At 41.0% G+C, this 16,475-nt stretch overlaps 1 protein-coding gene across 5 annotated transcripts in view; it reads left to right on the forward strand.

The window, feature by feature from the left end:
* Positions 1–16,475, forward strand: part of UNC5C (unc-5 netrin receptor C) — a 250,298-nt gene that overhangs the window by 174,788 nt on the left and 59,035 nt on the right. For all 5 annotated transcript variants that reach the window (XM_080591059.1, XM_080591058.1, XM_080591057.1 and 2 more), the window contains exon 3: positions 8,194–8,337. In XM_080591059.1, the coding sequence (XP_080447185.1) occupies positions 8,194–8,337 (144 nt within the window). The remainder of the gene's footprint in view (positions 1–8,193; positions 8,338–16,475) is intronic.

The following is a 16,475-nucleotide window of genomic DNA, read 5'->3' on the forward strand; positions in this document are numbered from 1 at the left end:
AAAATATATTCATTTAAATACATATGCAGAAGCTCATTTATTGTTCATTCCCTCTCGCCACCCCCCACCCCTCCACTCTGCAAAGGGAATGTAAACACGCTGTTCAAAATTCAGATGCTCTCTGGTGGCTTCCCAGATGTTGGAAGTTTCAATAGAATTTTTTTCCCCCCATAATTTCCTCAGCTTCTTCTAGCAAAGTGCTAAACAGCCATTATTCCTTTTTGTCTGCACATTGAGATTCATCTGTAGGCTCTAAACTGCCTCAAAAGTGCTTCAATTTTGCATGAGCACTAAGCTGGGGACTGGGAAGCATTACCCACTGCTGAAGGCCCAGATCATTAGAAAGAGCATGTAAATCCTCTGAACCAGAAATAAAAAGTGCAAAGATTTCCTTTGTTAAGTCTCAACTGCAGCTTTATGTAAAACATGAACCTCTGGCAGGGTGTTTTCCTGGCCCTTGGAAAAAAAAATTAAAAAAAAAAAATCTTTTCTCAGCCACACGTGCCTCAAACAAAAGAAGGGAAAATTGGGCTTTGACCCAAAAGCTGGAGCTGCTCATGCTTTCCTACACGGATAGCCTCTCTTCCCCGTGCTCCCCGTGAGTAACCCTGCTGGTCTGGGAAAGCACTGCTTGGGCACTGCCAGTCTGTGATGGGGAGGATTTGGGTCAGGAGGCTTCCACCTTCGTTTCTTTCTGCTCCTAGACCTATGTGAGTGCAGAAATGGAGATACCTGTGGTTGAATGTATGCTTGCGGTGAGGTTTTCTTTGGAGTCCTGCTATACCAGAGCATGATTATTACTTTTGTACCAGGAAAAATAAAAAAAGAAACAGAAACAATAAGCACACGTTGTTACATGTGGAAGAGAACAACACATTTTGGAGCAATTTGTGCATATTAATGAAAAAATGCTGGGAAACAAAAAATAGCTTCCATTTAAAAAAAAAATGGGAGGACGTTGTTTTTGCTTTGTCTCTTAGTTGTTTATAGGGCGAGAATAAGCAATCCAATGTAGTTTTAAAGTATTAAACAAATATAGAGCAGTGAGGTGCCTAAGTTGGTCAGGGAGGAGGTGGAAAAGTGTTTTTCACCTACCACAAGGGGACAAGCCCATGGGTCTCCTGCCTGCAGCTCACCTCCACCACGCTGGCAGGGGCCAGGACTTGCATTTGTTTTCCACTGGTACCCAAGAATTCAGTTTTGAAATCTTTCTTCCATCTTACACAACTCGATCCTTCAGATGTTAATGGAAAAGAACAAAAAGGCCTTGTTTTTTGCTAAAAGAAAATAAAACCCCAACAGGATGCTCATTCTTTAATTCCAGTTCAAAGCAAAATCCCTCTGAAGACAGCCCTTTGTAATTTCTGTGGAAGTGCGTAAGTCAGTTAAAAAGTAGTGGGGGAACTAGCATTTTAGCTTAACTCACTGCTACTGGTTGGTAATTAGATGCCATAGCAAACTAGTGCAAACTTGATGTAGGTTTTGGCACAGGCTTGACTTTATTAGGCAATTACCTTTATCTGTATTAATTTGAGTTACGGAGGTATCTCTTTCCTAAGGAGAAAGTTATGGAGAGAGCTCAAATAGCTGGAAACCTTTAATTTAAATGCTTGAGCTAATATTTATGGTAAATTGTTTGTAATCTTCCTGCAGTCGTTTTGTACCACTAGCCAGCCATCATTTAGGGAAAAGCAATACTGAGGCAAAAACAGGTGCATGCAATCACAGTGTGACGGATTACCAAGTGGAAAAGCTGTTTGCTTTTTAAAAATATCTCTACATATCTATCTGTCTATCCATCTTTTGTTAAGACTGCCACTACTCCACATAGAAAATAAGATATAGGCAAAGTGTGCCGTTATGCAATCATCTCTGTCCCATTAGGATGCACAGAGTACATTTTTCTCAGCACGAACTTTAATATTTGAGGCTGTTCTTCTTCTGCATAGCCTATTTATTCATTTTTAAAAGACCAAATTCCCCAGCATAAGTACTCTGATGTTTTGGGGCAGAATTACTCCGTGACTGTGAGAGATACGTCTCTGCAAGAGGATAAATGAATTCCGTTCTGACAGAGGACTGATTTTATGTTTTCGTTTGTAAAAAGGTTATTTTAACACGGAAAGTGATAAGCCCTCTACTACAGAGACAGGTTGTTTATAGCACCTGTGATGAGCAATTACATAAATCAGATAGCTCATTGTAGACTATCACTAGATCATCATTCTTGGCTTTGGTTGTGTAAGTTTTACCATCAGAGGAGAATATAACGACAAAGGACTGCATAATGAGAAAAGAGTCTACGTACCTTTTAGTAAGTTTGTTTACAGTCATACCTCTTTGGTGTATGGGCTTGCCCACTTCACAAAAAAAAAAAAATATGAGGCTGTTTTAACAAGTTTGGATGAAGCTTTGTGTATGAAATGTAAGGCAGATGGGGACCGTGAGAACTAAAAACGCTTTCATCCTTTTTGCCAAATCCTGTGCAGATGATCCAGCCCCTTCTGAAATGATTGAAAAACTGCTGTTTTATTTTTTGGTATCAGGATTCTCCTTCCACCTTCGTCTTGCTTTGAAGAGCATGAATACTCATGTTATTAAAATATGCACTGCCTGAGCAACTTCCATACAGTATTCATTCACTCACCTCTCCTATTACTAATAGAAAAGGGAACCGTGAGTCAGAAAGCATGGGCTGCTTCAGACTGGCACTAATTTCTTTGAAGACTGAGCAAACCACAGTCTCTAGGCTGAGGATCTGAATCGCATATATGGGTGCACACCATGTTTTGCTAAATGGAACCACGGAATTGCATGCCATAAAAAGGGATCGTGTAGCAGCACGTGTGGCTTGCACACGCAGAAGAATCCCCTACCCCATAGCTGTTTTACTACTGGCTCCCCAGAGCCTTGTCTCTATCCTCACCAAACACGCGCCCTGACCTCTGTTTCCCCACTACAGAGCAGGAAGGGGAGGAATTTGGGGGGAAAAAATATCTGAATTTCCACTTACAGAGAAAATAAACAATCCATTCCGTTTCTTGGAGTGTGAAAGTGCAGCTTAGTCTTGTGACTAAATAGCTCCTGTTTAGTGTTGTGCCAGAGGGTCAGAGACATGCCAATATAATGCTTCCACACAAATTACTCTGTAGAAGTCCTGAGGAATATTTTCACACATGCGGAGTGTTAATATCAAATGCCAAACATTTATGGCAGCCAAAGTATATCCACATAATTTCTTGGCAAAGTGATGACCAGGGAGGTGAGGATACTAACTCTGTGGCCTGAACTGACTCCAGGCTGGATAATTACATTTAATTAATTGCTAATAATCTGATGTTTCAGATATTTGCAGTGATCATTTCTCATCATAAGCAGTCATATGCAGTTGCAGAATGTTATGAGACATTTTTGTTTCCCTCTGGAAAGAAATTACTCTGATTGGCATATCTGCTCCTCCTAAAATCATTGGGAAATTTGCCAATTACTTCAGTGGGTGCAATATGGAACCCATGAGTTATTATTGCACTTACTAATAATGTACCATAATATCATACAATTACATTACATTTGCATACATTAAAAACGATAACATTTCTGCCTCTGAAGACCAGATAATCTACCTCACAGTTTGTATAGCCAGCTAATAAGTTAAGCACTTAGGGACCGTGTGAATGGAGTGTGTCTGTGCTTGATTGTGTTTCTAAGATAGAGCTTATAATAAAATAGTATGTATATAAGCCACAATTCCCTCCTCACTCTTTCTTTTGCTCCAGAAGGGGTAGTAATTTTATTTTCATGTATACCCTCAGCCAGTGCCTCTCCTCTGTGCTCATTTAGCTGCATGCATTAGCAGTAGGCAGACTGAGCATGGCTCCCTTCACCCTCTGCCTCGTTCCACCCATTAATCCCTCATTAACGTGCAAATACAGAAATAAGCAAAGTTCTGGTTCCTTCCTACTCCTTTTCAGAGCCCAACTTGTATTAGCCCTAGAGATACATTTATTTTATTGAAATGAATAATTGCATATGTTGTGCTACTAAATATGCAAAATTTTCACACATGAAGAAATCCTCCCTATTTAATTCATGGGATGTCATCACAGATTGATTATGCCAAGGCTCTGAGCCTTATTATAAGCTATCCTCTGCCCTCACTTGGACAGAAAACTGTTAGGGGTAGGAAGATCTTTTAGACTAGTTTATTTAGTCTCCTAAAGGCTACAGGGTTTTGGACCTCTCTTGAGGAAAATTCCAGCAACGTAATGTCTTTTTCTGGTGCCAGGTTTAAGTAAATGTTTTAAAACAGTCTGATCGGTGTGTATAAATAGCCCTGGTCTTGAGCAACCTCTCTGACATCTTTTGTAACCCAGCTGATCCAGATCTGAATACTCAGGACCAGAAGACAGCAACTATTTTTGGTTTTGTTTTTTTCCTGAGATTTTTTTCACTTTCTCATACTCAATTTTTTAAAACTTCTTACATTGCTGCTCTTTTGGGAATTCTGCAGTTATTCAGAAAAGAAACGCTTATGCAGAAAGAGCCCAGCAACCCAGAAATGCATTTTTAAGGATTTGTGGTTTTTTAGTGCACAACCTTAAGATACAATTACCATTCATTTTGGAGAATTGCTTTAAATTACTTTGATTTTCTGCATTTTTGTTTTAAAGCTCCCCTCTTCACAATCTTCTTGTTGCCAGAAAAATAAGGTGTTGGTAATTAGACGAAATATCTTCACATATCTGTGTTCATACCCAAGATCCAGATGGGCTGCAAGTGGCTACAGAAACAGTTCTCAGTTTGTTGAATGCAAATCAAGTCTGGACAGTGCAAGCAAATGCTTTTCCTGTCAAATTCTAGCTATTTGTCACACTGTGAGTAGGAGTTAGAAGTCCTATACTGATGCTCTTTGTGGATTTGTATGCATTATAAGGGACCTGTTAAGCACTCTAGCTGCCCACATTTCTGTTGTCTCCCTTCAACTGTGGTTATTATTGCATTGCTTCAAAGCAGGAAGAACCTGACTTCTTGCAGATAGTGGCACCATCTAAGCAATTATATTAATCCTGGAGTTTTGCAGCGTTATAAGAAAACAGTGTCAAGTATACTGCATAATTTCACCTGCTGCGTGGCTTGGCCACATGAAGAACTAGGCTGAGAAATTCAATATATTTCTAGTAAAGAAGGTAAAGTAGAGGAGATATTCTTTGTGAAAGAGTGTCATTTTGTTACTTATCACTGTGGCAAAGTAGAGTGAAAGGGGTAAAATGAAGATGACTTGTTTGAAGTCATTATCCCAGGGCTGTCCTACGCTAGCTCCACACGCGTGGTGTATAAGCGATACACTCCTGAATGAAAGCAGACAGCCTGTACCAGCTCCTCTATGAAATCTGATGTACAGCAATATGTCAGCTGGTAACGAGGCAGTTGCTACCTGAGGTATCGCTGCAAATTCCTTTTTTTGTAACCTAGCCTAGAAAGAGATTTTCTATTAGGGTTTACGCTGAAGTGTGTTAGCAGAAGGAAAAGGGTTGTGATTTAATGCAACAAGGGAAGTGTACACCCCTGCGCGTGCCCCAGAGTCTGAGGTTGGCGAGATGTTCCTCCTAAATCATCGTTGCTGTTTGTGCGATGTGCTACCCATGGGCAGTGCTGGGAAGGAGTGGTCAGATCAGCCTTCCAGCGTGTCAAAACGGCATCGAGTCCAGGATGATTCTCGTACAAATGCCTCATATGCCTACTCTGGCACAAGGAACAAATCAACAAAGCAGAGGTATCACTGTGGGAATTCCTACATTTGTCACCCCTCAGTTCTGGCCATTGTTCATTACATCCCAGGTGATCCCATGGAGTCACCAACTATGCCATCAAAAAGCTATGCACCTGTTTGGCCGTGGCACAACTGTTGATACCACTCAAAGTCCACATGTCAAATGACTTTGAATAACCCAAAACCTATCAGAACTTTGTGGCTTTCTCAAAAGACAGTACCCAGACTAGGTTGTTATTCTAAATTAGAAAACATCTTAGGAAATCAAAGATAAAAGTTCTTGCTGGTATGATCGGAGGGAGCTGTTTTATGCATGGCTTCGTACCTCCAACAAACTATCAGAGAACTGCGTTTGTGTCCCAAATGTTAAGAATTATTTCATAATTATTATTAGCCAGTACTGTTGTTACGAGCCTGCTTGCTTCAGCCCCCGGGTAACAGAGTCCACTGCTCCATCACACTGTTATAATCAGCCCTATTACGGAAACATAAAACTGTAACCTTCTAAGGCTGCCCGAGCTAGTGCTATAAGAACTGGGAATAAATTGAAGCAATCTTTAGGCCAGCAGCAGTTGCACTGGGAAAATATAACCATTTTTATGCATGTAATGTACATGCTCCCTCCCCACCCTCTTCATGCTCTTCTCAATGGGACAAAAGCTATCCTCAGACCCCTTTTGCAGTCAAATTAGCTCATCAAAGCAGAACAAGTTTATAACATAGTGTTCGCTGCATATCAAGTGTCCACAAACTGCTTTGATTTCCATACGTGGGACTACAGTTGCTATGTTCTCAGTATTTCATTTCAAGGGGGAAGGCTATTAGGTGTTTCCCCCCAAAGTAGGTGATTATTCGATGGCTGAAGATGTCAATGATAATGAAATAAAAAAAAAGGGGATAGCCTGTGATGGTCTCTAGCAGGAAAATGCATCTCATTAGATGGCATTCCCACCAGAGAGGCCTATGGTATTATACGCATGAATTCCTTTCTGCTGTTGTCAGCCGAGTTTGGGAAGAACACAGCACGCAGCCTCAGTGACAGTGCACAAGGATGTACAAACAGTAATTAAGCCTTGGCTCCCTGATTGGAGCCTCGCTGAGGGCCCAAGTCGAAGGGCCCAACTGGCTGCCGGTGCTTGGGGAGCACATTAGGCACAGCATTTACGGTACAAATACCTCCTTGTCATTGTGTGCAGGACTCAAAGGGCTCGGGTCCGTGCTCGGCAGTAGGGCTCAAAACCCACCCTTTGGTGTTCGGTGATGGGGGCAAACTGAACAGGCTGTGGGTGATCCAAGGATCTCTTAATTCAGTTTCCTGGCAATTCTGGAAGGAAAGGGAAAATCAGTCCCACTATACAAAATATTTACATGTGGAATTTATATATTCAAGGCTGTTTGTGAGAGTGCAGTTTTGAAAAGGTGATGGTCCTTTCTGCAGGCAGAGGCATGTTAGAAGTTTGTTGGTACTTTGGCATCAGCAACAAGGATCACATACATTGACAAGGGGTGCAGGCACCTCCTTTTTTTCCTTTCCCCCAATATCTTGGCAGGAATTAAGAGCATTTTGGCCAGGCTGTGTGTTTTGAGGCAGAAAAAGAGGATGTGTTGGTATGAAATACAGCGGTGGTCATTAGAAGATCAATGCATTACCAATGATTCCTGCAGTGGTGTCTGAGACACCGCAACGCTTCCTCGCACTTAGAAGAAGCAAAACAGTTTCCCAACAGAGAGCACTGTGTGGGAAATGTGGCCAAACGTTGGTCTGCTGGTAAGGATAGGGAGCGGGGGTGGCTGCGGGTTTAAGGGTTGCGCTGAGATGCATTATGGAGGGTATGGCCAAGGAGGCTGTCAGGCACTGAAGCACATAATAAATGTCTTTTGACTGACAACTTGCTATAACCGTGGTGCAGCACTTGTGCCCATCATTACAAGCACTGGGACATTTTCTACAGCGGCAAAATCCCTTCTCCTGTGCAGTGCAGTATCAGAGCAAGCAGGACTTCTCCCTGTGGTGTATCTGTCTAGCAAAAGGAGGTGAACTACAGGAGGGTTAAGGGAGTTATATAAGTTGAATGAGTCTATAGTTTTATGATATTCATATGAAAATAAAGTTGGGCTGGATCGTCACTAGATGTAAATCCTGTGGACATGATACAATGCATATCAGCTGAGGTACTGGTCCTTTTGTTTATCATGTAGCAGACACGTGGTACGTGATAAAAGTCAAATCGCAGTGATTGTTATTCACTCACCCACTTCTCATATTATGCAGACAAAGCGTTGCTTTTTATCCTTCGTATTCTTACGACAATATTGCTGAGAGATTGATAGAGCATCACAAGGTCCCACAACTTTGCAAGCAGACTTCTGCTCCTTCCTTCCTCTGAACATGACACTGACTGGCAGTCCTTGTGCCCTGGCAGGTCTGATTGTCCGAGAAGTAAGCATCGAGATTTCCCGCCAGCAAGTGGAGGAGCTCTTCGGGCCAGAAGACTACTGGTGCCAGTGTGTCGCCTGGAGCTCTGCCGGCACCACCAAGAGCCGGAAAGCCTACGTCCGTATCGCATGTGAGTGTCAAGACGGTGGTGTGTGGGTGAGAGAAAGCGGAGCCTCCACCATTTGGGAGAGAGATTTTGGTTCCCGCCTACTGGGCTTTGCATTTTCTGCAGTTTTTGATGTGTACTAACATTCAGACCTTTGGAAGCATGCATAAAAAAATCAGTTATCTTGCTCTTAAGAGCAAGGAAGTCTTCAAAGCCAGGCTGGATGGGGCTTTCAGCAACCTGATCTAGTGGGAGGTGTCCCTGCCCATGGCAGGGGGGTTGGAGCAGATGATTTCTAAGGTTTCCTTCCAACCCAGACCGTTCCATGGTTCTGCTATTCTGAAATCTCATTTTTCTCCTTTGTGTGTGGGGAAAGCAGCAAACCTGTATTTCCTATGAACAGCAATTACATGTCTCAAGAAAAGTGGCTGAAGCAAATGGATAGGAATATTGTCAAAACAAGCTCTGAAATAAGGTGTCAACTGTTCTTTTGTATCTCTGCCATCACATAATAATGCTGCTGTTGCTCAACAAAGAAAAAAGTATGTATTTAGCATATCACATAACCAGGTTGGTAAGATTGCAAGCAGTCATCTCAGACCTAATATTTCATTATTGTTATTCATGGTTACTAACCTCCATATTTATTATGAGCCACTCCCAGCTTAGACTCCAAGAACACAGGGCAGCCACTTCACTGAAACCAGATCTTCATTTGACTGTGCAAATATTTATTGTTCATTAATTTTCAAAGAGGTGCTTTTCTTTGTAATAGGGTAGTCACGCTGGGGACTCCTGTTTCTCTTTCACACGATGAAATCCCGTTTTGTAAAATGTGAGCAAAATATTTCATCTGCAATTGTATCTCTTCATCCATTTTCACCTCAGCAAAAACACATTTTATAACAAAAGGTCATTAGAAGCCAGGTTTGCAGTACTCTTACATTTCCTGCACTGGTCCTAAGAATTTAAAATGAAAACAGAGAAGTCTTCCAGCCGAATAAAGCTTTTCACAGACACATTAGAGGGAGGACTATAGGATGACTCTTGTTTAAAGGTCTCAATTTAGAACTTTATTCTCCTTTTGTTCTTGTGAAAATCCTCTAAGAGTAGTTACCTCTGTGTAAATATCCAGACACACATCAAGAAGGTTAAATTTAAATACACATTTTAAAATGTGTACTCTAATAACTGACTGGAAATAAAAGACCTGTACCTTTGAGTACAGGACTAGCCTCAGAGAGGAATTTCTCCAGGGTTAAAGGAAATTAAAAGTATTGTACATGTTCATCCAGCAAAATTAGAAATGCCATTACATATGTGCATAGTGTTTTCCCATGCCAGGGAACCTTTCAAGACTTTGGGCATTTTCTTTTTCTGTACTGAAACAAAAGAGCAATTCCATTTTTTTTTTCTTCCAAGCAGTCAGCACTTCAGGGAGGCTTAGCAATGTTTGAACAGGTTTTTTTTAGATTATGAGCCCTATGTTAACTCATTAAGCCGATTTTCATGTCCTGCCAGTTAGCCTATGACAGATGACCATCGAATTAATGCAGTTTACAAGTCAAAGTGTATTTCACTTGATGGTTAAGTAACTTCTGTATACTTCCATACCTATGCACTTCGTTTTTATATATAGCACATAATTATTGTATGCACATGGAAGTTATTTTATATCAATTGACATTTCTTCCCAGGTGTCCAAATTTCTATTGAAGATGCTCGTAATACAGAGTTTGCTTTTTTTTCTTACCAAATTGTGGAGATAGGTGAACAATCAGTTTAGTGATTTTTGCAGTGTCCTGGGGTTTCTTTTAGAACAGTCTAATTAAAGAAATTCCAGGGAGTGTTATGTGCTTGTCACTCGAGCACAGCTTTGCATTTTAGTGGAGATTTTTTCTTTTGTTCCTGAGTTTAGGATTCTTGGTCAGCTTTGACTAGGCAAGTCACTTTCACTCCTTGGGATTAGGAGTTGAAGTGTCAGGCTGTCAATCTACAGGCTTTTGAACAGCTGCAGAGGCACCTTCTCTGCAAAACTACCTATTTCTAATTTCACAGATTTTTGTAAATTTCTCAGGTAACTTGGGACTATCCTTTTAGGAACACAGACATATGATCAGGGATATATACCTCCCTCGTGTGATGTCATTTTGTCTGCAAGATCACTATTTTAAACTGTGGGCTCAGATATACTGGTATTTATCAATACTCACAGCCTTGATATCAAAGGACTGAATATGGACTGTCAATACAATTGTTGTTCCCTACCTAAACTTTAAACACAGCTGAAAAGTCTGCTGATGGTTACACAGTGTTCCATGAGACAGGAAGGTAAGGGAGGGTTCATGCAGTATTTATGAATCTGGTCCAAAATTTAGGAGAGGCAGAAGAATCCAGCTCTTCAGCTCTGCCTGCATCTGTAGTTGCATGCTTATGTCACTAATGCAGTCTTCACTTTTAATTCATGCGAAAAGTGGACATTGATACCTTTTTTAAGGTATTATTTAATTTATTGATAATTTATTGATTATTTAATTTAATATTATTTATTTATTTATTTATTGTTTAATTTATTGTGTATTTTAATACCTGAACCTGTGATTTCATCTCAACATGTACAACTGTAGCGTAACTAGCCATTCCTATCACATTAAGAAAAAAAATCTTTTCTCCTTCTCCCTCTTCCTTTCCCTTTCTCTGTTTTCCTTCTCCTTCTCCTTCTCTTCTTTCTCTCTTTTCTCCCTTATGACCACTGGTCTTATTCAGGAATTGCTGTGTCGTCTCAAGGACTGGAGCAGCACTCCATTAAAACAAACAAAAAATAATAGCATTCAACATCTCTGTTCACTGAGCGTGTAATAGAATTAACTGAAAAGTAATTTGAAAGTGTGAAAAATGTGCATCCTGGAAAAGTGGCTTGTATTTGTTTAATGCAGGGTCAGGCATGTGTCAGAAAGTACATAACAACCTACTCAATGAAAGTTCTCTATGAAAATCAATTGCAACATCTCTCTAGCCAAGTAAAGAGCCTCAGTTATTCAGGAAGGGAGTAATCTATAAATATGAAGTGCAGATTCTGCTGCATTTCAAAGGCTGTACATGCTAGCCATACAAATAAGAAGAGGCTGATTCAAGCCAACAACCTGGCTCCCCAAAGTGTTTGGGGCATTTAATGGCATCTCACCACTGCACTCCTGGACCTCCTGTATGCTCCCTTCTGGGCAGGCTGTTTCTGAAAAGGAGCAGCACGACAGGTGATAGAAACATCATTATTTTCAGTTTCTTTCATATGCCATGGAATTCATCTTCCTGAGGCGCTGGTGTCCCCATGAGGGTGGAGCTGAGCATTTTGTCCTCTTGAATTAGCGGATTCGCTGGGATTAATTTTCACTCTGCCATTCTTGATAGCTCCCTAACCAACAAAAGCGGGGACTCCTTATGTACATCTTGGTGGAGCTGGAAAAATATAAGATTGTTGTCTGAGATATTGGCCTATGAAAGTGCTAAAATGCATTTCCTACTTGTTCATACATTTCTTCTTTGTTCTAAGCACATGTAATCAGGTGCATTGGAGTCACTAATAGGTTTTGATACAGTTCTTCTACTCAATTTAAACAAATGGACAGAGGAAGGATAAAGTTTGGGTAGCTTTCTCTTTGGCTAAAAAAAAAAATCAAGCCCAATATAAAGTTTTAATGTGAATTTTATGTAACAAGGCTGATGTCATTTAACAGGTAAAACCTAACAGGGCACAATTCCTGTTTTAAGGATGAATGATGCCTGAGCGTGTGAGAGCAAGAGCAGAGTTAAACCCACTAGAAAATACATCTGATAAAGACTAAACAATAGCCTCAGGATTTGACCTAATTTTTAGATCAGATAATAACAGGGTGGCTAAGACAAATTGCTTTGAGCCCATGTGCGCAAAGCAGCCTCACTTTTCATTTGCTCCAGTTTTGTGTTGGTGTAGCCTCACTGACTTCATGACGTTAACCAAGGCTGTCCTTGAGAAAATATAGTGAGAATATAAACCCTAAATCTGCTGTCAGGTTTTGGATTTGTTGAAAACAAGTAAGAAAATAACAGGTTTTTCTGCAACTTCTGTTGAATGATCTTTTTTTGGTGTAACGAATCTAGAGAGTCTCTTCTTTTCTCTTAGTCATTATCCTAAAACCAAAGTAGGAAGGAAGGAAGGAAGGAAGGAAGGAAGGAGGGGGGGAGGGAGGGAAGGAAGGAAGGAAGGAAGGAAGGAAGGAAGGAAGGAAGGAAGGAAGGAAGGAAGGAAGGAAGGAAGGAAGGAAGGAAGGAAGGAAGGAAGGAAGGAAGGAAACTTAGTTTTCATTTTAAAAATATCATTTTAAAAAGCCCTGATGTAGTAAGGAACTACAGTAGTTAATCTTTGTATAATTTCATATTAGTTTACTGTCTACTTATCTAGAAGCCTTTTTTTCCCCAGACACTTTTTCAAAGGAATGTAGCTAATATATGCATGTCAGATGCTGTATACTGATAAGATAAATGTGGTACAGAAAAGTAAACTAGTTTACCTGATGGTTTATCTCTGCTTACAAGGGGTATGCAATCATACAAAGAAACAGATATGAAAATGTCCCCTCACTACAAGAAGGACATGGAGGTGCTAGAGAGAGTCCAGAGAAGGGCAACGAAGCTGGTGAGGGGTCTGGAGAACAAGGCTTACAAGGAGCGGCTGAGGGAGCTGGGATTGTTCAGCCTGGAGAAGAGGAGGCTCAGGGGTGACCTTATCGCTCTCTATAGGTACCTTAAAGGAGGCTGTAGAGAGGTGGGGGTTGGTCTATTCTCCCACGTGCCTGGTGACAGGACGAGGGGAATGGGCTAAAGTTGCGCCAGGGGAGGTTTAGGTTGGATGTTAGGAAGAACTTCTTTACTGAAAGGGTTGTTAGGCACTGGAATGGGCTGCCCAGGGAAGTGGTTGAGTCACCATCCCTGGACGTCTTTAAAAGACGTTTAGATGTAGCCCTTAGTGATATGGTTTAGTGGAGGTCTTGTTAGTGTTAGGACAGAGGTTGGACTGGATGATCTTGGAGGTCTCTTCCAACCTAGATGATTTTGTGATTCTGTAAAAAATAATAATAATTTAAAAAAATCACAGATTCATTACTGACTGTCAGTTATCTCATCTTTTAGTATTGGGGCTGCAGTGTCTTTCTTCCCCCTGCCTTCACACAACTAAACCAGGCAACCGTATGAGCATGTGCTCCTGTAGCCACCAAAGGCTTTTGTTGGCTACACCAAAACATGCATTTTGTAGCCTCCAACGCATATTGCAATAGATATAAATTTGGTGCACAGCAGGATAAAGAGTGAGAGCTGGGAAGGATAACACTTGAAAGTTTTAATAGGAAGGCATGTCCAGGATGTGCCCTATTAAAAACAACAACGAGAGAATGCTTTGTGCATTTTGATAAGAGAATTAGCAGAGATAGGACCTTAATTTCTTCTCTGTGCACCGTTTCAGTTACTCCTAATCAATATCTGCTTCTTGTAGTTAATGAGGGGATAACTGCATTCCGTGGTCTGGAGCTGAGACCGCAGAAGAAACAACGTCAGATCACAGAAAGGGCAGCACGGGAGTTAACTAAGCATTTAACATACTTAGTATGGTAACTCTGCTTTTCCTCTTCACAGGCTTGTTTGTCTGCTGCTTCCCAAATTAACAGGCGTGACCAATTCTCAAACTTAAGGATGCAATTGCAGCAGTAATAAATACACATAAATAAGCAATAAAAATGCCGTAAATACAAATCACATTGTTCTGTAATAAAGACTTAAGGTTTTATAAATTAAGATGGACATTCACTTCATTGTTAGCATTGTTTAAAAACCAAAAGAACCCCTTTACTAAATGTATATGGGTTTAAATCCCCTAGCAGGAGCCTTGAGAATACCCTATGCTAACATGCCCAAGAAATGATCATCTTTCAATGGAGTCTGTTTAGTGAGTGATGATGAAACATGGATGCAATCAAGAAGTTAACAAAAGTTTGTATACAGTTTGGTCATGATGAGACATCTATGTGAGTAAGAGTAGCATATTAGAAGAGCAACAACAACAAAATACCATGTTTATATATATTGTTTGCTGTTTTGCTATTTCAGTGTGTTATAAATTCAATTCTACCTGTAAACTGTAATGTACACTTGGTGTTTGTAATGTCTATCTTCAGAACATTTAGTTCATCTGTCATCTAGAGCCAGTTGAGGTGTCATTTAAACTTCACATTTAGATTTTCTTGAAAGACAAGGAATTTAGATCCCGTCTTCAATAACCAAATAAAGTAATGAACGGCGTTAAGTTTATAAGTTAGTTCTCAGGTTAAGCTTACAAAATAAAACAATATCTAGCTATCAAGTAAAAATATAACAGGAGGAGAAGGGTGTGATTGATGCGTGCCTGGGAACCCATCTGCTCAGTGAATTCTTTATGAAGTGGGCTTGCTTGAATTTTTTACAGTTGTACCAATATCGAACGTGTTGAGTGGGTACTTCATTATAGACGTAGCCCACGTGGAAGCTGTGTTGTGAAAGGCTGTTTTGTCTTACCAGCACATGGCTGAACTAGCTTAGAGCTGAAGGGGGAGGAATGGGACAAATGATTTTTCAGCAGGCGTGCAGGCGGTGGGTGAGGCTCCAAGCAGCTGCCAAGGGTAAGTGTTATCCCCAGCTGGCTGAAGATGCCATCAGCAGAATGAGGGTCTGGCAGGTGTGCATCTCCCATTTGCTCAGGCTCTGAGTACATAGTGAATAACAGAGGACAGCGGGTCATAGGATCAAGCAAAGCATCTTACAGGTGGTAGCCCAGCAAGTGAGGGGTGTTCATCAACTTGTTCAGTACCTGAGGTCAGCAGATGTAGCGTCCTGTGTCCCCAAAACATGTTGTGCTCTTCCAAGTAGTCTTCCTCTGTCCCCGTCAGCTGGGATGTGAACGTTGATGTGGCTTCTTGGCCACATGAGATGACAGCCAGAGGCCTCGCTCCCTGGGCTGAAGAACTAGAAGCAAGCTCAGCTCAAGCCATGAGGTGCCATGTCCTTGAAAAGGGGGAAGCTTCTTCGTCTTTGCTGTTCCTCTCCAGTCTGAGAAGGAGGCTGGGGCAGCCTTACAGTGCCACGACGTGCCAGATTTGAGCAGTCCCTCCAGAGAAGGAAGGAGAAGCACGGAGTTGTGCACTGAACACAAAGACGGGGTTTTGAGGTGCTGACTCCCATCCCCAGTTCCAGGTATTGACGCTTGGGCCAGCTGCAAGCACAGCCCAGTCTAGCTTCAATCTCATCCCACAAGCAGCAAGGCACAGAAGTGTGCCCTGGGAGGGAAGTCAGCTTTGATCGATGCCCAGCATGTGTCTGATACAGCAGGGGACTCTGCAGAGAGAGGCACCCCATTTACAACTGACAGAGGTTTCAGGGGGATCCCCTGGGCTGATGACACTCTTGTGACAGTCTCAGTGGAAGTCTGGTCTGATCTAATTAACAACAAAGAGCTGAAACCACACAAGGACAAAATGAAAGAAAAGAGAATTTTTATATATAACCTTGCCATCACTTACCCACCAGTGTGATTGAGCATGACAAAGATTGTAAATTCAGCTGTGAACAGAAGAGAGAGGATGAAGTATGTCTGATAGCACATGGTTTCTTACATTTGGATTGCAGTTCAGTCTCTAATGCTTTTTTTTAGGGAAAAAAAAAAGAAAAAAGAAAAAAAAAAAGGTTTCTCAACTTCACCAGCACCACAGAAAGTGATGGAAGAACAAGATAGTTTTACAATATCATTCATGTTTTTCTAACTCAGCACCAATCAATCATCTATGTTTGGGAAATAAATGCAATGACATATGTTTTTACAAGCACATGGATCCTCTTTCATTACACAGAACATCAGTGGTGTTTTCCCACTCTTTTTCCACAATTATTTTTCTGTTTGGGCATTTATTATTAGTCTGGATAAAATTAAAACAGGATTCAATCTTGCCTCTTGACAACACTCTCAGCAATAGGAGGTAGACTTGGATTAGAGAGCTTGGCTACCTATTGATATACTCATAACAGCTAAAAAAATACCAAGCCTTATTCCCCCTTTTCAAGTGTTTTATCTGCATTTTTTGCACATAGTACATTTGATTTTA

This window comes from Anser brachyrhynchus (assembly GCF_964034855.1).
Source record: "Anser brachyrhynchus genome assembly, chromosome: 4".
Taxonomy (NCBI): Eukaryota; Metazoa; Chordata; class Aves; order Anseriformes; family Anatidae; genus Anser; species Anser brachyrhynchus.